Source organism: Arachis duranensis, chromosome 7 (assembly GCF_000817695.3).
Source record: "Arachis duranensis cultivar V14167 chromosome 7, aradu.V14167.gnm2.J7QH, whole genome shotgun sequence".
Taxonomy (NCBI): domain Eukaryota; kingdom Viridiplantae; phylum Streptophyta; class Magnoliopsida; order Fabales; family Fabaceae; genus Arachis; species Arachis duranensis.
In genome coordinates, this window is record NC_029778.3 from 15,795,763 (window position 1) to 15,821,191 (window position 25,429).

The window sequence follows — 25,429 nt, forward strand, 5'->3', positions numbered from 1 at the left end:
ATACTGGCTACCAGGTTTTTGAAGGTTGAGTCGGTGAATTGAGTGCCATTATCAGTGGTGATGGAGTGGGGTACCCCATATCTGGTGATAATGTTCTTGTAGAGAAACTTCCGACTTCTCTGAGCGGTGATGGTGGCCAATGGTTCTGCTTCTATCCACTTTGTGAAGTAATCCACTCCCACTATTAGATATTTTACTTGCCCTGACGCTTGTGGGAATGGTCCTAGCAAGTCCAATCCCCACTTTGCAAAAGGCCATGGGGAAGTTATACTAATGAGCTCTTCGGGAGGGGCTACATGGAAGTTTGCATGCATTTGGCATGGTTGGCATTTTTTCACAAATTCTGTGGATTCTTTTTGTAGGGTCGGCCAGTAAAATCCAGCTCGAATTACCTTTCTAGCTAACGACCTTGCCCCAAGATGATTCCCGCAGATTCCATTATGCACCTCATCTAGCACCTCAGTTGTCTTTGAGGTCGGGACGCACTTTAGTAGTGGTGTTGATATCCCCCTTTTATAGAGGATATTTTTCACCAGCGTGTAGTTTTGTGCTTCCCTCCGGATTTTCTTAGCCTCTTTTTCCCCTTTGGGGAGGACGTCGAATTTCAGGTATTCGACTAAAGGATTCAACCATCTGAGGTCTAACCCGGTGATTTTAAAGACATCTTGAACAGCCTCCATTTTGTCCACGGAGGGTTCAGGGAGAGTTTCTTGAATCAGGCTTCTGTTGTTCCCTCCTAGTTTGGTACTTGCTAGCTTGGAGAGGGCGTCTGCCCTGCTGTTGAGATTCCAAGTTATATGCTTTACCTCAGTCTCTTCAAAGCGTCTAAGGTACTCAAAGGTTTTGTCCAAGTATTTTTTTATGGTGGGATCTTTGGCCTGATACTCTCCGTTTATTTGGGAGGTCACCACTTGAGAGTCACTGAATATCATTACTTTGGTTGCACCGACTTCTTCTGCCAGCTTTAACCCAGCAATCAAGGCTTCATATTCTGTCTGATTGTTGGAAGTTGGGAACTCGAATTTGAGGGAAACTTCGATTTGTGTTCCCCCTTCGCTGACCAATATTATGCCTGCCCTGCTTCCAATTTTATTGGAGGACCCATCTACATATAACTCCCATGTAGTGGATTTCTTCTCTTGATCTCCCGCATATTCTGCCAGGAAGTTGGTGAGGCATTAAGCTTTTATTGCCGTTTGGGCTTCGTATTTCAAGTCGAACTCAGAGAGTTCTATTGCCCATTGAACTATTCTGCCCACAATGTCCGTCTTCTGAAGGACCTACTTCATGGGCTGGTTCGTTCAGACTTTTATCGTGTGTGCTTGGAAATACGGCCGTAATCGGCGTGAGGCTACCACTAGGAAGTATGCAAACTTTTCAAGTTTTTGATACTTTAGTTCTGGGCCTTATAGAACTCTGCTGGTGAAGTACATAGGATGCTGCCCGACTTCATCTTCCCGTATTAGGGCTACTGCTATAGCTCTGTCTGCTACTGACAGGTATAGGACGAGCTCTTCCCCGACCATGGGTCAAGTCAGGATTGGGGGCTGACTCAAGAACCTTTTGAACTCCCGGAAAGCTTCTTCGCATTCTGGAGTCCATTCGAACTGGCATCCTTTTCTTAGTAGGGAGAATAGTGGAAGGGATCTTAGTGCCGATCCCGCCAGGAAACTGGAAAGGGCGGCAAGCCTTCCATTTAATTGTTAGACCTCCTTCAGACAGGTCGGGCTTTTCATTTCTAGGATAGCTTTGCACTTATCGAGGTTTGCTTCGATTCCCCTTTGTGTTAGCATGAATCCTAAAACTTTTTCGCCTCCACTGTAAAGGTACATTTTGTAGGATTTAGTCTCATCCTATGCGACCTTACGGTGTTGAAAACTTGCGAGAGGTCTGTCAAGATGTCGGTTTCCTCCTTAGTTTTCACCAGCATGTCATCTACGTAGACCTCCATTAAGTTCCCAAGGTGGGGAGCGAACACTTTATTCATCAACTTTTGATATGTGGCCCCGGTATTTTTTAATCCAAAAATGGCATCATCACATAGCAGTAATTTGCTCTAGGTGTGATGAATGAAGTTTTTTTCTCATCTGGTTTGTACATCGGGATTTGGTTGTATCCCAAGTAAGCATCCATAAACGACAAGTATTGATACCCTGAGCTTGCGTCTACTAGGGTGTCAATACTGGGAAGTGGATATGGGTCTTTGGGGCATGCTTTGTTTAGGTCGGTGTAGTAGATGCATATCCTCCACTTTCCATTTTGCTTTTTGAATAGCACTACATTTGCTAGCCATGCCGGGTACTTGACCTCTCGGATGAAGTCGGGTTCCAAGAGGGCTTGTACTTGCTCTTCCACCACCTGAGCTCGTTCTGTTCTGAGCTTGCGCCTGCGCTGCTGTACGGGTCGTGATCCGGGGTGTACTGACAGCTTGTGGGACATGAGCTGAGGGTCTATCCCTGTCATGTCGGAAGCTTTCCACGCAAAGAGGTCGGAGTTATCTCGCAGGAGCTTTATCAGCCTTTGTTTCAAATCTCCGTCTAGGCTGGCCCCTATGTTGGTGTTTTTCCCTTCCTCTTTTCCGATTTGAACCTCTTCGGTTCTTCCACCCGGTTGTGGTCGCAGCTCTTTCCTAGCTTTTATTCCCCCGAGCTCTATGGTGTGAACTTCCTTGCTCTTTCCTTGAAGGTTTAAGCTTTTATTGTAGCATTTTCATGCTAATTTCTGGTCTCCTCGTACCGTCGCTATTTCCTTAGGTGTTGGAAATTTCATGCAAAGGTGAGGGGTTTACACCACCGCTCCGAGCCGATTTAACGTAGTCCTGCCGATTAAGGCGTTATATGCCGACCCGACATCTATGACGATAAAGTCGATGCTCAGAGTTTTGGAATTTTTCCCCTTTCTGAAGGTCGTGTGGAGGGGGATATATCCCAGTGGCTTAATTGGCATGTCTCCTAGTCCATACAGGGTGTCCGGATAAGCTTTTAGCTCCCTTTCATCCAACCCCAACTTGTCGAATGCGGGCTTAAAAAGTATATCAGCCGAACTCCCTTGGTCCACCAAGGTCCTGTGGAGGTTGGCATTTGCCAAGATCATGGTTATCACCACCGGGTTGTCATGCCCAGGCATGATCCCCTTCCCGTCCTCTTTGGTGAACGAGATGGTTGGGAGATCGGGAGATTCGTTTCCAACTTGATAAACTCGCTTCAGGTGTCTTTTGCGAGATGATTTAGTGAGCCGCCCTCCTGCGAATCCTCCAGAGATCATATGTATGTGTCTCTCGGGGGTCTGTGGTGGTGGGTCTATTCTGTCTTCATCATCTCGCTTTCTTTTTTCAGGATTCTCTGACCTTTCCATGAGATATCTATTAAGTCGGCCTTCCCTGGCCAACCTTTCTATCACATTTTTAAGGTCGTAGCAATCATTTGTTGAGTGGCCATACATCTTATGGTACTCACAGTAGTCGTCGCGACTTCCTCCCTTTTTGTTTTTGATGGGTCTAGGAGGCGGCAACTTTTCAGTATTACAGATTTCTCTGTATACGTCCACTAGCGAGACTTTTAGAGGAGTATAGGAGTGATATCTCCTCGGCATGTCGGGGCCGACCTCCTCTTTTTTCTTGGGCTCCCTTTCTCTCTCTCTTTTGCTGAGTGAGGAGGCCCCTGTCGCCAGCTGGGCTCCCGTAGTCTGGCATTTTTCTCCATGTTGATGTACTTTTCTGCTCTCTCTTGTACATCACTCAAAGAGGTGGGGTGCCTTTTTGATATGGACTGAGAGAAGGGGCTCTCTCTAAGTCCATTTACTAACCCCATGATAACTGCCTCTGTGGGCAAGTCTTGAATTTCCAAACACGCTTTGTTGAACTTTTCCATGTAGTCACGTAGAGGTTCCCCGAGCTCCTACTTAACTCCCAGGAGACTTGGCACGTGTTTTACTTTATCCTTCTAGATGGAGAACTGCATTAGGAATTTTCTCAAGAGGTCCTCAAAGCTGGTAACCGACCGTGGAGGGAGGCTATCAAACCACTTCATCGCTGCTTTCGACATGGTGGTCGGGAAAGCTCTGCAACGAGTTGCATCAGAAGCATCAGCTAGATACATCCGACTTTTGAAATTGATTAAGTGATGCTTCGGGTATGTGGTTCCGTCATAGAGGTTTATATCAGGGCTTTTGAAGTTTTTTGGAACTTTCGCCCTCATTATGTCCTCAGTGAACGGGTCCTCTCCTCCCAGGGGCGACTCTTCTCGGTCACCACGGGAGTTCCGGCTTTTAAGGGAGGATTCAAACTTTAAGAGTTTTTCTTCCAACTCTTTTCTTCGTTCTATCTCTTCCCTGAGGTTTTGCTCTGCCTCTCGTTGTCGTTCTAGTTCATGTTCCAGTTGCTCCAAACGATCTTGGTGGCCGTGGACCAGCCCCATTAGCTCGGTTACATGGGATGACCCTTCCTTTCCGAACTCTCGTCCCTCTGAGGAATTTATCTTTGGGTTCTTAAGCCCAGAGGTGCCTTCTCTATGCTGATCGTTGGTTTCTTGGTGAAGGGTCAGGTCCGCGTCATTGTTTCTGGTATCTGGATTTTCTTGTTCGAAATCAAACGTTGTATAACCATCTTCTAGTGAGTTGTCCACCATTACTGGTTGATCTCTTGGGTCCCCGGCAACGGTGCCAATGTTACGTTGGGTAACCAGAGATCAATGGGCTGGACTCGTTGGGTTGGCCCAATCGTCTGGGGGAGGAAGCCTTCGAACAGGTTTGCGCCTTTAGGGCCTCCGTCTGACATGTACGTGTGAGAGAATGGGGGGTGGTACCTGCAAAGACACTCTGATGCCTAAGTCAGCAAGGATGTGAGCAGGTCTAGAGAGTATTGTGACTTAGAGATACCTGAGGGGTGTCAGTGTATTTATAGTGGTGAACCAATAACCACTGTTGGAGTAGTTCCACCTTTTAGGGTGGATAACCGTCCTTTTATCTTAGGGAGGTTACGATATGGCTCTTGGAAGTGGATTGAGAGATTTTAGGGGCAGTTATTATCTGCCAACTAATCTCTACTTCCGACTTCGTTGGGTCAAGTCGTGGGGAGCACCGACTTCTTAAGAGAAGGTCGGTGTACTGAGGTGCCCAACCTTGTGGGTTGGATCTGTCATTTGGACCTGGGCCTTATCGTTGGATCTGTCGTTTGGACATGGGCCTTATCGTTGGGTCAGGGTATGAACAGCATTAAAAATGTAAAATTTAATTTGATATTTTAAAAGACTTGATTATTCATTATTATAAAACTAATGACCAAACCGTAAATTTTATTCCTTAATTGACATGAGTCCATTTAAATTTAGATATAACAAAGGATAAATAACTGAAATAAGTCAATAGGAGCTCAAAATTACACAAATTAGCCAAATAAAAAAATAGTTCATAAATCAACCAGAGACATATATTTATATAATTCGAATTAGGTTAATTCGAACTTCATCTTCCACTAATTCGAATCAACCTGATTCGAATTGCACCCACAGTAATTCGAATCAGGGTGATTCGAATTACGCTCACACACGTGCACATAGTAATTCGAATTGGTCAGATTTGAATTATTCATGATTTAATTATGCCCATTCTTTTATTAAAAATTAATAATTCATTAAAAAATAATAATTTAAAAATTAAAAAATATATATTTTATTTCATGCATTAAAAAAAGTTTCTTTAAAATATTAATGAGCTATCAATTCGAATTTCATACAATACTCTTTTGCCCATTTTTAATAGCTCATGAATATTTTTAATAAAATTTTTTAATAAATTTATTTAAATTATACCACAAAAAATATTTTATTCTATACAAAATAATTTTAAAAAATAGCTTAAAAGATGTTAGGAGTACTATAAAAATTTTTAATGTCCTACTAACTTAAGACATTAAAAAAATACTCTACATAGTCAATAATAATTTAGAAATTAAAGAAAATATATTTTTATCATGTATTTACTTAAATTACTAGAATATTACAAACTTTTATAGTACTCTTAACATATTTTCATTTGGCTGATTTGTGTAATTTTGAGCTCCTATTAACTTATTTCAGTGATTTGTCCTATAACAAATTTATCATTAAAAAATGTAAATTTACAAAATGTCTTAAGTCCCTACTAAAACTTTTTTTTTATAAATTCACAAATGTAAATTTTGATATTAACACTATATTTATATTAAAACTGTTGATATCTTGACCCACAACTTAGTCAGATCCAAAATAATTAAAAATCCAATCTATAGAGGTAGAGTCTAGATCCTATTCTGAGACCTGTCTGACCTCATATAGGTTGGCTTACGCGGCACAATTTGGTCCGACTTATTCAAATAAGATGAATCTCAACTAACTGCTACAATATCTCCTACTTATTTAGAACTAACAAAGAGAGTAACAAACTCACCATTAAAGAGAAAAGTATTTAAAGGTAGTTATTAATTCTATATCTACACTTTTTTTTGTGACTAAATGTGTAGAATGGGTAACATACTCTACACATTTAGCCACAAAAAATGTGTTTTTTTTCGTACATCTACATTTATAAATACCTTAACATCTTTTGGTGTTTTTTGTACTCCAATCTAATAAAAACTTGATTAAAACGCTTGCTAACTTAAGTATCGAAATTTTTTGCAGATACCACCTCACCTTCACCAAGACATGACACCTTAGCATTAGAAGATGTCGGATATAACCCAAAAAGGAGTAACCCCCGGAACAAAAACAAATGTTATTGTGAAAAATAAAAAATACAACCCTTCTTAAAAAATAATATACAATTAAAGGTAATAAATAAAGTAGCAAGTTATAATCTTTAGTTTTTTTTTCAATTTTTTAAAAAATATATTTAGCTCATTAAAATTAAAAAACTATTAATTTGATTAATAAATTATCTTTTTACATTTCAACTATTTATATAAAATATAATAATCTAAAGAGTCCTGATTTGTCTGGTTAACACTTTGTTAGTTAGTTAGTGCTTCTTCAAATAAGAGTCTTCTCCTGGAAACGATCTAGGGCAGTAAGACAACTTCATACTCACACATTTGTCTCATGATCTAAACCTTGATATTCTATATTATTCCTTTACCTTAGCCAGTTATTTATTCCACCTGGTAAAGGTTTGTTGACATTATTTTGCTCTTTTGGTGTGGATTTCCTGCATAACCTCTTGTAGATCATTTGTCAATAACGTTTGATGGGAGAATAATCGGTAGAATCCAGGTATTATACTCCATTATCTGTTCCACTTTTGCCATCATTGTGACTTGTAGAGTTGTAGGATTTATAAGGTTTCAAAAATGATATATTATGATAAGAAACTTAGGAATAACATTTATTCTCTAGTTTGTAACTTGTGTTCTGAAGACCAGAAATGCAAGTGTATCAGTATTCTAGTATTTGACTAATCTCTTGCCTGAGATAACAATGTACCGTGTATAGAAACCTATGGAAGGATGAGAATTTATGCTCAGTTTCATGCTTTTCAATGGTATTGCATCCCAGCTGAGTGGGCTAACTTCAGCTAATTGTAGATTTTACTATTGATTTAAATGTATACCATTCTTTTAGTTGTAACAGCTTCAACAGGTCCCCTTTAAATGCTGCTCCATTTGCTGTTTATGCAAGTTTATTACTTTAGGTGGGTTAAGACTAATCTTATAAACTTGACAAAGGAGATCGTTACTGGAGTTTCAACTGCCATCAGCAACTGAGGCCTTTTAACATGGGATGCTTGCTTTTTTTCTTTTTAACACTGATATTGATTAGTAAGCAGTAACTTTTTAATTAGTGAGATGTTTTAAGTAATAATAGCCCCAATGGAAGTGAGTTGAGTGAATTTTACCCGTAAGGGTTTGAATCCAAAGAAGCACTACTCTAGAGTGGAGTACTGGTGTTGTATCATTTTCATTTTAGGTTGAATCCAAAGAAGCACTACTCAAATGAATGTTACAAACGATTTAAGAGGAAAAAATGTCAGAATCAAATAATAGGTCTGAGATATACATAAATGCTATGTTCATGCAACTGTAATTACAAAATTAACAAGGAAAAGAAAAATCTTTAAACTGTTTCTTATCGTGTTCAAATGCTAAACAAAACTAGCTCAATTTTTTAATGTTACTTCACTTTGCATTTTTTTTTCAACTTTTATTTTTTTTTTTTTTGGTCAAGTAACTTTTATTATATTAATGGAATGTTATAACAATTTAACTCAATGTACAGTTTATTTTCTCAAATAATTTCATTTTTTAGTCGGTAAAGAAAAAAATTGCAACTTAATTCCTTTAACATTTTAATTGTCCATGAAAAACAGTGCATGTACTAGCTTCGGAGGATCATTTTTTTTTCGGTATTTCCCAACTCAGCAGGCTAAGTGCTAATTCGTCGTGGATTGAAACTTCATTTAAAAGTTTACCGTTGGCCAATAAGTTAATGCAAGTACAACCCGGCAGGTTAAACACTAATTCGTCACGGATTGGAACTTTATTTAGTTTATTTGAACATCCAAATAAGTTTCACATATCCAAAAAGAGACAAAATAATATTGATTTTTTTTTTTGGGTTGTCCAAAACAAATTTAATGCTCAATTAACATTTAACATATTATCCTTGAATTATCTAGGATCTGCAGAGACGGGGAGTGAGTTCCCGCCAATGGTTACAGAAACCAACCTCATTGGTGAGTTTGGTAACAGTCGCCGTTTCAATGCTTTAAAGGTTATAAAAGATCTGCAGCATAATGCAAAATGAGCAAATGGTACACAAGCGAACCACCCATTTATTCATCTAGGGACCAAGGATAACATCATTTCGGAAATAATTATGGTAAAAATTCTAATTATCTAATCATTCCGATTGCACAAATCTCTTATTAAGAAAAAATGTTATCTGCACTCTCTAGATGACCTAACCATTCCATCTGCAAATTGTTTCAACTTCCCCTAAACTAAAGTCTAAAACCCTTTGTCCTCTAATCAAAGTATATCAATCTCCATAGCTCAATGAAGTTGGTGAATTGACGAAATTACTGAACAATACCCAAGCATGTATGATTTGAATCAAGGACCCCATACTACTTAAACCTCTCACCACTAGACCAATCTAAAGGCTTCAATGTTCTTCCAATCTAGTCCCCAGAAAAATCTAATCTAATATTCCATATTCCACAGTCATAATTCATAAAACTTCCAAAGTTATTCTAACAGCAGCATTGAATCAAAATGAGATTTGGGTATGCAAACTCGAAAGAACATTCACAGTTGGTAAAAATTTCAGCATACCTAAGGCTTCAATGGCATTCCACATCATTTTAGAGCACAACAACAGGAGAAAAACACTGCAGCAAGAATGTTGGAATGCATAGAAGTATAGAACCACATCATGTCTCATAATCCAAATATTATAATCATAATTCATATGATGCTATATCAACGACATTATAAGTTACAATTTGCTAATTACCGATATAGCAAATATATAAACATAATTAACACTTAACATTTATAACAATAACAGAACAGATTTCAGTGCTAAGTACGCGAATCGTAAGCCATAAGCGGAGACAGTGAATTAAACACGTAATTTAACAAATTACAAACACAGCATAATCAATTTCTTTCTCCTTATCAATCTCCACTATAATGCGATTATAATAAACAATCCACAAATGGGCCACATAACCCCTAATTCAACCACAAGGTTTTAAATATATACTCTCATACCGCATTCTTCGCCAGACCATTCGTCTCCACGGCCGGAATCTGCACGTACCCTAACTTCTTAGGGCTCTCGATCTTATCTTCTTCTTCGTCATCATCGAGGTAATCTTCGTACCGGTACTCGTAACGGCTTGAGAACATGGACCAGACAAGGTACATGGTGGCGGCGGTGAGGGCGCCGCAGCCGACGCCGAAGAGGAGGGCGACGACGACGGAGAGGATGTCCTTGGTGCGATCACGGAGGGAGCTGAATTCTTCGGAGGAGAATCCGAAGGGTGCGGCGAGGCGAGGGCTGCTGTCAATCTCGACGGCGGCGGAGGAGTCCTCGACGGCGCGGTCGAAGAAGATCTCGGAGGGGAAAGGGCGGAAGGAGCGGATCTCGGTGAAGGTGGTGAGTGTAGCGGTGGACGGAAGGGAGGGATCGTCGGATGAAGGAAGGGCGAACGTGTAAGAGGATATGACGAAGGTCCGACAGGGGCGGGCGGAAGCGATGGTGGCGGAGAGGGCAACGAGGAGGCCGAGGACGACGGCGATCTGGAGGAGGTGGGCCATGAGAGAGAAAGAGAGAAATTGGAAGAAAGAAACTGAATGGAGAAGAATGGGTGCAAAATGGCAAAGTATTTGATGGAATTGTCTATGCCAGCTGTTAAAAGTATTTGTAAAATTAACCTAATTTATTTTGTTATATTTATTTAATGAACCATAATAATATAACTAAAAGTGAAAAAAACTAGGAAAACTATCATATTGCCAGAATTAAAAAATAATTAACGTTTGATGGGGTTGTTTTGGGCTTAAGAGGCAGAAATCACTCATCAGAAACATTGAGTGTGAGACGGACTCCTGGGAAGTAGTAATGTAATATTTCCTCTTGATCTGTCATTGGAAAATTCCAAACGCTCACCTTGAGAAGTCCCTAATCCAGAAGATTTTTGAGTTCAAGAATCGTTTTGCCTTGACTGAGCGCCAGACGAACTCCACGGCTGATTGTTTGGCTAAGCTGGCGTGTAAAATTAATTTTCAAAAACAAATCTCAAAAACTAACTACAATATAAATTCAACCTTTTTTTATTTTTAATTTTAAAATTCAAAAATTCAAAAAATACTATTTTCCTCTTCTAAAAGATACTAGAATAACACTTTTCTCCCTTCTATTTATAAAATGTACATTTTTCTTTTTTATAACTTTTTTTTGAAGAGTAAACAAGGTCATCACACTAAGGCTGGGTTTGGTAAAGCTTTTTCAGGAGGTGCTTGTGCTTTTAAAAAGCACAAGCACGTCATTTTGCGTTTGATAAATTAAAAAGCTCAAGTGCTTGTGCTTGCGGCTTTTAAAAGTTAGGGGTGCTTTTGAAAGCACCTAGGAGGGAGCTTTTCAAAGCTGGCTTGTGCTTTTCAAAATTTAAAAGTCTAATATAACCTCATATGTTAACTAATTTTCAAATTTAATGTTTGCATTTATGTCTATTATAGTATTTTTAAATTTTAAAAGCTATTTTACCAAACACAATTGATGTTACTTATGTTTATTAAAAGTTGTTTTTGATTTGATTTACCAAACATAAATGCTACAACTTTTAAAAAGCCATCTTTTAAAAGTTAACTTTTATAAGCTACTTTTAAAAAGTAAAAGCTTTACCAAACTAAGCCTAAGTGGAGCATACAAGTCACAAAACATAAACTTAAGCAACCCCTATGTCATCTCCGACATAGCCATCAACGACATAGGTTATTTCCACCAATTCTTAGAACAACAAAATGACCTAACAACACAATCTACTACATCTATTGACTTGTTCTGAAAAATGGACTCGTTCCTACACAACCAGATGTTCTATATAACTGAGAAGAACTCCACTAACCATGTTTTTCGCGCGTCTTTCCTCAAGGGCAATGACCTCCAACTCTCAAAGTGCTCTTTTATGGACCCTGTGATACTCCATGCATGACCCACATAAGTAATCCACGCGCACCACACCTGCCATGCATACTCACACGTAACAAATAAATGTTGTACAATTTCGATTTTCTTTTTACACATTACACAAATGTTATCAGTTCGTTCAATGATACCCAAACTACTCAGTTGATCATTTGTATTAACTCAGCCTACCAACATGAACCAAGTAAACAACTTTACTCGAGGGGGAACAAGTCCTTTCCAGATTCCATTTGTGAACATGTAGCTGAGAATATCTTTCGTCACAATCTGTACCTGCAACACCTGCACAAATGAGTTAGTAGTATAAACTCCTTCTTTATCAAACTTCCACACCACTCTATCTTTTACGCCTTCTATCAATCTCACAGCTTGCAAGATATCTAGAACTTGGTTCAAGCTGTCAGTCTCCCATTGGCGAAGTTCCCTCCTCCACTGAAAGTTTCAAACCCACTCTATCCCATCCCAAAACCCACAGTCCCCAATTACAGATCCTTTGTTAGTTGAAATCAAGTAGAGTCTCGGAAAAGAGTCTTTCAGCTTTCCTGACTATAACCATGTATCTTCCCAAAATCTGGTTGATCTGCCATCACCTACTTCCATAGCCAGACCGTCAATCATCTTTTGTCTGACATGTTGTTCTTTAATTTGCAAGTGACAGATATCTCTCCACGGACCTCCTTTTGCTGGTATAGTCTGAGTAGATAATAACTACGCAGAGTTCATATTATTACAGGAGCAGACAACCTTCTTCCACAAAGGACAATCTTCCTTAGAAAATCTCCACCACCACTTAAACAATAAAGCGATATTCCGAATCGTCGCATCTCCCACACCCAGGCCTCCTAGTTTTTTCGGTGCCTATATCAACTCCCACTTTACAAGAGCCAGCCCTGGCCGTCCGTCATCCTTCCCCCAAAAGAATCTCCTTTGCACTGAAATTAATTTTTTTGCCACCGTAGCCGGCATTTTATACATATTCAAATAGTAAATAAGCAAACTATTAATCACTGACTTGATGAGTACCAACTTCCCAGCTATGCTTAGCACCTTCACTTTCCACAAACTAAGCTTCTCCGCTACTTTATCTATTATTGGCTTCCATGTTTTAACTAACCTCGGGTTTGCTCCTAGTACAATGCCCAGGTACTTTACTGGTAGACTCGCCGCCTGGCAACCTAATAAATGGCACATTCGACCGACCCACTCTAGACTCCAATTCACCGGTATCAAACTGGACTCGTCAAAGTTAATGCTCAATCCGGAAATCACATCAAAGCATCTCAACAGTCTCTTGTAATTTCTGACGGTCTCCTCCTCCGGCGGACAGAACAAGATAGTGTCATTAACGTTAGGATTTTTGCTAGTAAAGAATTTTATAAAATTAGTCGCGTTGTAGATATAGATTCTAAACCAACAGAAATTCCTTCGTGCAAACGTTTTGGTTGTCACAAGTAACAAACCCCTAAATAAATTGATAACCGAAGTATTTAAACCTCGGGTCGTCTTCTCAAGGAATTGCAGGGAGGTATGTTCTTATTATTGGTTATGAAGATTGTAAATCGGGTTTTTTAAAGATGAGGAACAAGTAATTTAAATGGCAGGTAAAATAAATAAATAACTGTAAAATAAACTTTTGACAAGGTATGAGAAATTGGAAGTCCAGTCTTAGTTATCCTTATCAATGATAATGAAAATTGAATCTTAATTCCACTTAGTTGACCTTTACTAAAGGAAAGGAAAGTCAAGCGACTAATTAGTTTGATCTTCGAATCCTATTTATTTCCTAAGAAAAGGTTGGGATTATTGAAGTTCAATTCAATTAGCAAAGATGACAATTATCAATTATATTGAGTTGAGATAACTCCTAAGTTACTGATTTCTTAACCAAAACCAAAAAGGGAATAAAATCTACTTGAATGAAAATAAATTGGATAAAGCCAAAGCATCCATAACATATAAATCTAAAATACCTCAAATTATATTAAATAAAAATGTCAATTTTAACATGGACAATATCATCAGCCAATTGGGCAACATCAATCAAACACAAATAAAAATATCAGAGTAAATAAAAGTAGAAAAGAAAATAAATAGTAAAAGGAATATTGAACATGTGATGAAGAAGTTGAAATCCTAATCCTAATCCTAATCCTAAGAGAGAGGAGAGAACCTCTCTCTCTAAAAACTACATCTAAAAACTAAAATTGTGAATTATGAATGCATGATTATGAATGAATGGATTCCCCCACTTTATAGCCTCTAATCTGTATTTTCTGGGCCGCAAACTGGGTCGAAAACAGCCCAGAAATCGCTGGAGAAGAAATCTGCCACGCTATTTTCGTAAATGCGATGCGTCTGCGTGGATGACGCGTTCGTGTCGCCTAGCGTCAGGGCAACTATGACATATTATATATCAAATCGAAGCCCCGAACTTTAGTTTTCCAACGCAACTGGAACCGCGTCATTTGGACCTCTGTAGCTCAAGTTATGACCGTTTTAGTGCGAGAGGGTTAGGCTGACAGCTTTGCAGTTCCTTCAATTTCTTGTATTCCTTCCACTTTTGCATGCTTCCTTTCCATCCTCCCAGCCATTCCTTCCCTATAATCCCTGAAATCACTGAACACACATATCACGGCATCTAATGGTAATAAGAGAGGATTAATATTAGCAAATATAAGACCAAAGAAGCATGTTTTCAATCATGGCACAAATTCCGGAAGGAAAACGTAAAACATGCGATTAGTATGAATAAATGGGTAAAGAGTTGATAAAAACCACTCAATTGAGCACAAGATGAACCATGAAATAGTGGTTTATCAACCTCCCCACACTTAAACATTAGCATGTCCTCATGCTAAGCTCAAGAGAACTAAAAGAGTGAAGGAGAATGATAGAATGTATGAAATGCAACCTATCTATATGAATGCAACTACATGCAAAAATGATTCTACCTACTTGGTTTAAAGTAAATAAGTTCTCCAAGTCAAAAATAATTCAAATTCCACTAATTCAAATCATATAAAATAAAGACAAGTAAACTTGTAAGAAGATAGCTCATGAAAGCAGGGAACATAAAATCAAACATTGAACCCTCACAGGAAGTGTATATGCACTCTAATCTATAGAGTAATTCACTATACTCTTCTCTAATCATGCTTTCTAAACATTGTCCTTCATCTAACCAATTAACAAATATTTAGTATACCCATGCACACATCATGAGGTCTTTTCAAGGTTGTAATGGGGCCAAGGTAAGGGTGATGATATATGTATGGCTAAGTGAGCTATAAATTGAATCTTTGAGTAACCTGAGCTATCACCTAACTTACATACATGCTATATAATTTCTAAAATCATGCCTAGCTACCCATAATTCTCACTTTTATATCACATACTCATGTGTCAACTTTTCTTTTGATTTGTGTCACATATGCATTGATCTTTTATTAACTTAACATTGGGGTAATTTTGTCCCCTTATTTATTTATTTATATTATTTTTTTTCTTTTCTTTTTTTTCTTCTTTTTTTTTATAGAGACATAAAAATTAAAATAACATATCAATGCTTATGGAATTTTTTAATTTCTGTTTTACATGAGTAGGTTCCCAAATTTCTCAATCTTCAAAATTAGCAATGATACATTCTCTTTATTAACCCATGTTCTCACAGTTTTCCTACACTTAGTTGATACATAATCTCTATCTTAAGCTAACCAAAGATTCAATTTGGGATTTTTACTTTTGTTTTTCTACTTAAGGCTAGTGATGTGGTTATAGAACAGAAGGGGATTAAAAGGCTCAAGGTGGCTAACAAGGGTGATGTAAAGGGTAGGCTTATTTGGGATAAGTGAACTAAAATCAAATAATGGCCTCAATCATATGCAAACATGTAAATACACTAAATATTGGACATATAGAATGGAACAAAATGAAGATTGCAATCATAGAGAAGAAAAAAACACAAGAATAAAATTTTATGGTTAAATAATGTAACCATACAATTAAGCTCAAATCTCACAGGTTGTGTGTTCTTTGGCTCAAAAACCATGTTCTAAATACAACTTCAAACAAATTTAACACATAGAAAATTTTAATTTTTAATTTAAATTAGTGAAATATTATAAAATAAAGTCTTGAAAAGAAATTTATTACTTCAACTAAGTGGTGGTAAAATATGCACCAAATCTAACTATAATGCAATCAAACATGCAAATGCAAGAACTAACTACAAAGAAGTTTAAACATTGGTGTTGAGTCAGAAAATAACTAACCCATGGATATCGGTATCGACCTCCCCACACTTAAAGATTGCGCTGTCCTCGGTGCATGCTAAGATGTATAAGTGGACGGGCTGCTCCAACTGATGCCTTTCGCTATAGATTGTGCAGATTGACTTGTCTATCTCCCTATGTAAACGTTTTTCAGTTCCCTTTCGGGTGGCCATCCTGAAAGAAAAAGGGAAGAAAAGTAACCCAGGAATAAAGATAAGAAAATAAATAAAGTATGGGTGGGTTAATGCCAATTGATAAGGGTCTCATTTACATGGAAGCTTCAACATGTACGTGAGAAAACAATAGAAGCCATGGCATGCCAATGGTACAAAATGTACAACAATGGAGAAGAGAGTGGGTAATGAAAGACAATCATGTCAATGCAAAAGGAATACAGGTATCATAAATGATTGATATTGACAGAAAAATAGGATCACCCAACTTTATAAAACAAGTCACTAAAAATTATACCAGAAAAGACGCAACAGTTAAATAAGAAAATCAACACCAAAGGAAAAATAATAAATTTAGAAAAGAAAAGAAAAATATGCACTAAATTAAAATGCAATGAATGAAATATGCAAATAAATAAAATGAAAGATAAGAAGAATGAGAAGGGAAAGAAGTGAGTAAGAAAGGAGGGAGGAAAAATTAGGATTGGGGAAGAAAAGATAAGACATTTGGCATATTAGGTTAAGGTGTGCGGCGCAAGCGACGCGGACGCGTGGGGCACGCGGTCGCGTGGGGCACGCGGTCGCGTGACTTGCGTTTGAAGTTAATCGACGCGGTCGCGTGACACGTTTTATGCTACTAGCACGAGGGCAGCCTCGCGCTCGCACAACTCTCTATTCAAAATCTTAATTTGCCAAATTTTGGGTGACGCGATCGCGTGAGTGGCCAATATGGGGATATGACGCGGTCGCATCGGTCACGTGGCCGTGTGGGAAGAATTGTGCGTTTAGCACCACTCCAACACCACTCTAGCACAACTTTCGGTCGTGCACCTTTTCTACGTCGAATTCCAAGGCACACGGCCGCGTGAGTGACGCGGTCGTGTGGGACGATTTATGCCACGGGCACGCCTCCAGCCACGCTCTCGCGTGACTCTCTGTTCAATTTCTCTTCTTCACAATGCACATGTGACGCGGACGCGTCAGCGACGCTGCCACGTCGCGTGCGTGCTTTTTTTTTTAATAATGCAGTATGCAGAATGCAATGCTAATATGAATGTTATGCAAATATCCAGGTTCAATACAATAAAATAAAATAAAACTCGAAAACAAATAAAACTAAATAAAAATGAAAAAGAAACGATCATACCATGGTGGGTTGTCTCCCACCTAGCACTTTTAGTTAAAGTCCTTAAGTTGGACATTTGAGGAGCTTCCTGTTATAGCGGCTTGTGCTTGAACTCATCCAGAAATCTCGACCAATGTTTGGAGTTCCAGTAGCCTCCGGGGTCCCAAACAAGGCGCAGAAAGCCTTCAAGCAAGTTAAAGCAAGTGACAAGGCCCCAAGAGTGTTGATTTCTAGAGTGAATTATGGGGTCCCAAATCTTGCTTTTGCACCCGTCTTCTTGTTGAGCAATACTGTTCCAGCCGGGTGGCAAACAGTCTGAATTCTCACTGAAGCAGCCAGACAACTTCCTAGACCCATTCAGTTGAGCTCTACACCAACCTTTGCGTTTAAATGTTGAGCACACAACCATGTTGAACCTTGCAGGATAAATCTTATCTCTAACCATCTTCTTCTTACTCTTAATGCCACAGAGAGCTCTAAGTTGACCATCTGTCTCCAGTAACCCATATTCAAGTGGAATTAGAAAGTTAAGGGATATGAATTTTACCCACTTGAATGTTTTGAAGGATGATGGCAACTTAGGGGGAGGTGTTTCTAATGAACGTGCAAGCTCCACTCCCTTGTGCTCTTTTTCGACATCTTCCACCTCTTTGTAATCTTCAATATTAACCTCTTCCTTTTGGTGAATTTCTTCCAATTTAATCTCTTCTTCATTGTTCACCAAGGGCATAGGATGTTGTGTTTCATCTTCTTTAAACTCCATATCAAGTCCAATGGAAGAGGATTCAAATGTAGATAAGAATTCATCAATGATTGAATCCATCTCTTAATCGTCTCCTTCAAAGTCTTCAACTATGATATGCTTTGAAGGTTGTACACCCTCCTCAACATTAGCTTCAAACGTCTTTGAAGGGTGCTCTATAACTTGACTTTCCCATGGAGGTTCAGCATCTCCTAAGTCTTCAACCACTGCCTCCTCTTCTTCTTCAATAATTCTGGCTTCCTCCACTTGTTCCAATATCAAATCGTGCTACTCACTATCCACCGGAGTGCCCAATTTCTCCTTCCTGCTACATTCTTTAGTAGATTTCCCACATGAAACCATGGGGGTTCTTTGAATGTCCGAACGTCGGAAAGGTAATCGATTTCTTTCTTGATCTAGGTATTTAAGTATGCAATCGTATTCGTCCTCGATGATTTTCTTTTCAATTATTTCTTCACCTTCAAGCACAAAATCCTCCTTGTTGTCTTCCTTCACTAGTTCTTCAACCGCGCTGTCAACTTCAAGGGTCTCTACTACCTTCACCTTTAGTGCCTCCTCGAGCTCCTTATGAAGTATGGATTCGCGAAGATGATATTTTCTCTCTTGTTCTATGTCAATAGTCTTAGTGGGATCATGTTACTCTTGGATTGATGGATGTTAGTGCTCTTCCACGGATGGTGGTGATGGGATGGGTGGATCATTATGTGGTTGAGATGGAAGTGCATTGGAGCTTGAGGGTTGTATATTGAAGGTAGTTGGTGGTCCGATTTGGGCGGCGAGAGCTTGTATATTAGAGTTCAGATCGGCAAATGCTTTCTTCATGGAGGTTTGGGGTGGATAGGAGGGTTCATTTGTTGGGAGAAAGGGTTCATGGTAGGAAGGTGGTTCGTCTTGATAATGATAAGGAGATGGTGTATATTGAGGTGGTGGTTCTGTGTATGGTTCATTTGGCTCATAAGGTGGTTGGTATGGTGGATACGGGTTAGGGTCATATGGAGGGGAATGGTGGAAATAGGCTTGTGAGTGTGGTGGTTCAAAGTTATGTTGTAAGGATGGTCTCTGAGCATACGGTGGGGCTTGTTGGTAGCTACTAGGCGGTCTACCATATCTATCATCTTGGTATGCATTGTAGGATGGTCTTTGTCTGTGATATTTAGGAGGGTGTTGTTGCCTAAAGGGTTGATCAAATCCTCTTGGCTCCATCCATCTTTGATTGCTTTGACCTTGATGCATATTCCTGTTATAGTTTACATTCCTTGCAACAAAATGAGAACTAAACTCAAAGCGAGAGGGGTGAGAATTTATAGTAGTTATTAGAAATAAGGGGGAAAAGAAGAAACAAATAAACAAGTAAAAGAAAAATGTTTTTTTTTGAAAAATATTTACAATAACCAATAATAAGGCACACGTTTGCAATTCCCCGGCAACGGCGCCATTTTGACGTTAGGATTTTTGCTAGTAAAGAATTTTATAAAAATAGTCGCGTTGTAGATATAGATTCTAAACCAACAGAAATTCCTTCGTGCAAACATTTTGGTTGTCACAAGTAACAAACCCCTAAATAAATTGATAACCGAAGTATTTAAACCTCGGGTCGTCTTCTCAAGGAATTGCAGGGAGGTATGTTCTTATTATTGGTTATGAAGATTGTAAATCGGGGTTTTTAAAGATGAGGAACAAGTAATTTAAATGGCAGGTAAAATAAATAAATAACTGTAAAATAAACTTTTGGCAAGGTATGAGAAATTGGAAGTCCAGTCTTAGTTATCCTTATCAATGATAATGAAAATTGAATCTTAATTCTACTTAGTTGACCTTTACTAAAGGAAAGGAAAGTCAAGCGACTAATTAGTTTGATCTTCGAATCCTATTTATTTCCTAAGAAAAGGTTGGGATTATTGAAGTTCAATTCAATTAGCAAAGATGACAATTATCAATTATATTGAGTTGAGATAACTCCTGAGTTACTGATTTCTTAACCAAAACTAAAAAGGGAATAAAATCTACTTGAATGAAAATAAATTGGATAAAGCCAAAGCATCCATAACATATAAATCTGAAATACCTCAAATTATATTAAATAAAAATGTCAATTTTAACATGGACAATATCATCAGCCAATTGGGCAATATCAATCAAACACAAATAAAAATATCAGAGTAAATAAAAGTAGGAAAGAAAATAAATAGTAAAAGGAATATTGAACCTGTGATGAAGAAGTTGAAATCCTAATCCTAATCCTAATCCTAAGAGAGAGGAGATAACCTCTCTCTCTAAAAACTACATCTAAAAACTAAAATTGTGAATTATGAATGCATGATTATGAATGAATGGATTTCCCCACTTTATAGCCTCTAATCTGTGTTTTCTGGGCCGCAAACTGGGTCGAAAACAGCCCAGAAATCGCTGGAGAAGAAATCTGCCACGCTGATTTTCGTAACTGCGACGCGTCCGCGTGGATGACGCGTTCGCGTCGTCTAGCGTCAGAGCATCTATGACATATTATATATCAAATCGAAGCCCCAGACGTTATCTTTCCAATGCAATTGGAACTGTGTCGTTTGGACCTCTGTAGCTCAAGTTATGACCGTTTTAGTGCGAGAGGGTCAGGCTGACAGTTTTGCAGTTCCTTCAATTTCTTGTATTCCTTCCGCTTTTGCATGCTTCCTTTCCATCCTCCAAGCCATTCCTACCCTATAATCCCTGAAATCACTGAACACACATATCATGGCATCTAATGGTAATAAGAGAGGATTAATATTAGCAAATATAAGACCAAAGAAGCATGTTTTCAATCATAGCACAAATTCCGGAAGGAAAACGTAAAACATGCGATTAGTATGAATAAATGGGTAGAGTGTTGATAAAAATGATTCAATTGAGCACAAGATGAACCATGAAATAGTGGTTTATCAGTCATAAGCAAATTGAAGATGTGATAACTCTATATTATCCCTACCGACTAAGAGGGGTGCTATTCTCCCTTCTTTACCGCCTCCCCAATCATCATGTTCAAGACGTCTACAACCAGCACGAATAGAAAGGGTGATAGTGGGTCACCTTGTCGGAGTCCCCTTTCCATCTTAAAAGGTTTTGATGGTTCCCCGTTAACCATTATGGATATAGATGCTGTTCTAATGCATTCTGCTGTCCATGCTCTCCATCTTGTACCAAAACCCATCTTTTCTAGCACCATATCAACAAAGTTCCATTTGATTATGTCATAGGCTTTTTGAAAGTCCAATTTAATAATTGTTGTCGCCCTCTTCTTTAGTTTTAGCCACTGTATAGTCTCACATGCTATTAGCACTCCATCATGTATCCTTCTTCCTTTGACAAATGCAGTTTGTGATTCCCCAACTAACCCCGACATTACACTTCTCATCCTTCTTGTCAACACTTTTGATATGACCTTGTATACGCACCCTACCATACTGATTGGTCTAAGATCTTTTATCTCCTTCGCACCCACAAACTTCGGAGCCAGCGCTACCCAAGTAACATTGGAGTCTGCTGGTATTTATTCAAGAGTGTATATATATAGTGTGTCAAATTGTATTTATTCAAGAGTAGAATAGTAGAATATCCGTCTTGCGTTCTTGGCTCTCACTGGAGCCCTTTAACAGCCTTTTCTATTGTGTCCTAAATCTTCACAATTAGAGCATCTAACTGTTGAAATTCTCCTTGCATTTGATGGTGCATCTTTATCTTTTTTTCTTATCCTACTTTTTCTTGGCCTCCCTGGAAGTCTACGCAATGGTGGTAGAAGCACATCTATATCATCCAAAGTATCCAGATCCGGTAAGGGACTATGTAGTCCAGAATAAGCTATGTTGTACTTATCTTTGTTGTAATATGCATCACAATAATTCTCCACTTTCCCCATATGTAAATAACGGTTGCCGCACCATATTTGCATGGCAACCCACTTATTTGCCATGCTTTGCATTCACATGTATGCAATGCTAAATTCACAGGAAATCTTGTAAAACTATCATATATTTCATATCAATGTCCACCAGCAGATTTTACTTTGTAATATATTTGCATCCTCAGTAGTTTTATTTACTGAAATCCTTGGTCCAACATTATATGACCAAGATGCAGTAGAAAAAAACTATATGTAGAATCTCATCATGATTTTGACTCTTAGTCCATCCACTAATTTCAATACAGTCATGCTTTTCAAGTGTCTATCCAAGCATTAAACGACTCGCACACATTATTAGTAATATGTGAACTTTTATGATTTGTGTAAAATGCATGTGTAGACCAAGTGTGTAATGGGATATCCATCAAATATTGGTAGGCATCATTATCAAATGCTTTCATCTTTTCCATTGCCTTTTTGAAAAGAAATTCATTTGGAGCTTTGATATTAAATTACTCTTCCACCTTAGCCTATGACTACAATAAAGAAGTTTCGTGACCTACAAATTCAACTGAACAGAATAGATCAGTTACAATTTTAGTTTTATTATCTTTTCTTATATTATCTTTATGTTATCTTTTTATCTTATCTTATTTTTACTTTTATCTTTCATAGGCAATGCTTTATATTTAGTTTTATCTTCAAAATTTATAATTCAATTTATTTCAATCAACAATCAATAAAATTTTTTCATCTTTTATTTTCCTATTCTTTCACATTTTTATCATGGTATCAGAGCCTTGGTATCCTCTTCTTTTTCAACCTTCCCCCACAATGAATAATCAATCTTCCAATTTAGCTCAGAATCTAACCAATCTCTATTACATCCATTCAAGTAAAAATCCAACATGAGTCTTGGTTACACCTGTTCTAACAGGAAACAACTATCATTTATGAAATAGTCACTATGGCTTATCAGCGCTTTCTTCTGACAGTTTCATTTGTGCCTTTTTTCAGCAGTTCCGTCTATATTATGTTTTATCAGTCATGTCTGCATTTTGTTTCAGCAGTTTAATCTGTACTCTGTTTTAGCAGTTCCATCTGCACTCTTATTGCGCTCCACGCGTTCTCTTTTTTATCGCGCTCTACGCGCCCTCTCTTATTGCGCACTACGCGCCCTCTGAAGACCACTCTTATTGCATCATACGCGCCCTCTGAAGGTCAATCTTATTGCTCTCCACGCGCTTCTTTTTTTGAAGATCACTGCTTGCTCTCTCCCTCAATCACAGCATCTCCTTTTATATTTTTGCCGTCGGCAGCTCTAGCTCCGCCGCATGCATCTCTCTCTGTGTCACCACGTCAGACACGTCTTCCTCAACAATTTTATCGGAACTTATCCAAGTTGTGGATTATTGACATTTTCCATCTACCATCTTGTGGGGGCGTATTAAACTACTCTTCCATCTTAGCCCATGACTACAATAAAAAAGTCTCGTAGCCTACAAATTCAACCCAACAGAATAGATAAATTCAGTTATAATTTTAGTCTTTATTATCTTATCTTATCTTATCTTTATGTTATCTTCTTATCTTATCTTACTTTTATCTTTCGTAGGCAATGCTCTATATATATTTAGTATTATCTTCAAAATTTATAATTCAATTCATTTCAATTCAATTCAATCAACAATCAATAAAATTTCTTCCTCTTTTCTTTTCCTATTTTTTTCACGATTTTATCAGACATCCATCCAATAAAAATCTTGTAAAATCAATAATGGATATTTTGCTTTGAAATCATTCAACAAATGCTTACTACAATGTCTATGCCATGAATTTGAAAAGTACTCAAAAACTGCATGTGTCAATCCCTGACATTAAATAGAAACAAATTAAAACAAATTATTAATAATGAATAGTATTATGTCACAATAATACAAATTAAAATATATTATCTTTTGTTTGTCACTCATTATTGTGTAATGATCATTTTCTAGTGCATCATGTAAGCAGTTTAAGAAAAAGCTCCATGAGTCTCTACACTCTACCTCCATTATAGCAAATGCTATGGGAAATAATCCATTATTTACATCAAGAGAAACTACACATAACAATACCTCTCCACATGGACCTTTTAAATGACAACCATCTAAAGTAAAAAATGATCTACAACCATTTAAAAATCCTAATATACAAGGAGATAGATACACAAAATTCTCTTGAAAGTACGATTTTTCTCTTCCAATGTCATTTGATCATAGTACTCCAATCTTACTATGCTCCCCCTATTTTTTTCTAGTAAAAGATTAGCAAACTTAACTATCTTCTTATAACTTAAAGCATGAGAACCTTCAACTTCTTCCCATCTTTTTCTTCTGGCCCTATATAATTGCCTAGGATGGGCTTCAACTCCAAACTTGGTAATCAATTCATTAGATATGAGTTCATAGCTCATATTTGGATCAATATTTAAAGATTGTTTTAACTTTTTTGCTATCCATGTAGAATTATTATTTCTCTTTTTAGATTTTCTAATACAAATATGTCTTGGCTTATAACTCTTGATCATAAAAGCAACACCATCTAAAAAAGAAGAAGCATGGATCCTCCAAGGATAACCTTCAGAAGCACAAATGGCAGTCACCCTTGCTTTCTCATTTTTCACTCTTATTATATCAAAATTCTCTTGAATTATATAATCTCTCAATATACTTCTAAACTCATGTACGTCAACAAATATCATAAACTTTTCTAGACTAACCTTTTCCTTATCCTCAACGTCAAATCTTTTCATTATTTCACCTTCATCCTCCATGTTAACTTCTACTTCACTTTCTTCTTCTGAAGTGTAGTCATCCTCATTTCACTCCTCATCATCCAAATAACCCTCTACACATTGATCTTTATTAACATCATATTCTTCATCACTATCGGTAAATAATTATTCAATAGAGGGTTCACTTCTATTGTACTCATTGACACTAGATATAGCTTCAATATTGGTAGACATTTTGCTAAAATAAAAAAAATGGCATAATTACTAATGAATAACTATAACAGAAGCAAAGAAACGGAAAAAAAAAGAAGCTATGCAAAAAATAAGAAATTCAAAATGAAGGGGTTAGGGATATATTCAGGATTGCCAATGATATGAAATTTTTTGTAAATTAATTGAGTTTGAGAAAAGGATGTCAAACCTTATTACTTGAATTTATAGTAACGGCGATGATTACATAAAGCTATGCAATAATGACAGTACTTAGATAGCGATGGCAGAGACAAACAAAGGAAATTGGAGAGATTGAAAGAGAAATAGCACAGGAACGATAATATCGATAAACAGATAGTAGAGCGACTGCGAGAGAATTGGAATCCTAATTCAAAAATTGAGTTTAGTTAGTAAATAAATATGAAGGGATAGTGTGGTAAATTAGGATATTAATTTTATTGAATAAAATATTTAATTTTTTTAAATGGAATATTCTGTTAATATTTTTAACCAAATGGATTAAATTGTATATTTTATAAATAGAGGGGAGGA

At 37.6% G+C, this 25,429-nt stretch overlaps 3 protein-coding genes across 3 annotated transcripts; all 3 read right to left on the reverse strand.

Moving 5' to 3' along the window:
- Window positions 1–2,784: 2,784 nt before the first annotated feature.
- Window positions 2,785–3,591, reverse strand: LOC107458002 (uncharacterized). Its single transcript, XM_016076198.1, has one exon. It carries the CDS (start codon window positions 3,589–3,591, stop codon window positions 2,785–2,787), a length of 807 nt encoding a protein of 268 aa, XP_015931684.1.
- A 5,816-nt stretch (window positions 3,592–9,407) lies between these two features.
- On the reverse strand, window positions 9,408–10,371 carry LOC107458073 (uncharacterized). The gene has a single exon (XM_016076287.3). It carries the CDS (start codon window positions 10,292–10,294, stop codon window positions 9,740–9,742), a length of 555 nt encoding a protein of 184 aa, XP_015931773.1. The 5' UTR covers window positions 10,295–10,371; the 3' UTR covers window positions 9,408–9,739.
- Window positions 10,372–20,991: 10,620 nt separating this feature from the next.
- LOC127740510 (secreted RxLR effector protein 78-like) lies at window positions 20,992–21,390 on the reverse strand. Its single transcript, XM_052251516.1, has one exon. It carries the CDS (start codon window positions 21,388–21,390, stop codon window positions 20,992–20,994), a length of 399 nt encoding a protein of 132 aa, XP_052107476.1.
- Window positions 21,391–25,429: the final 4,039 nt, after the last annotated feature.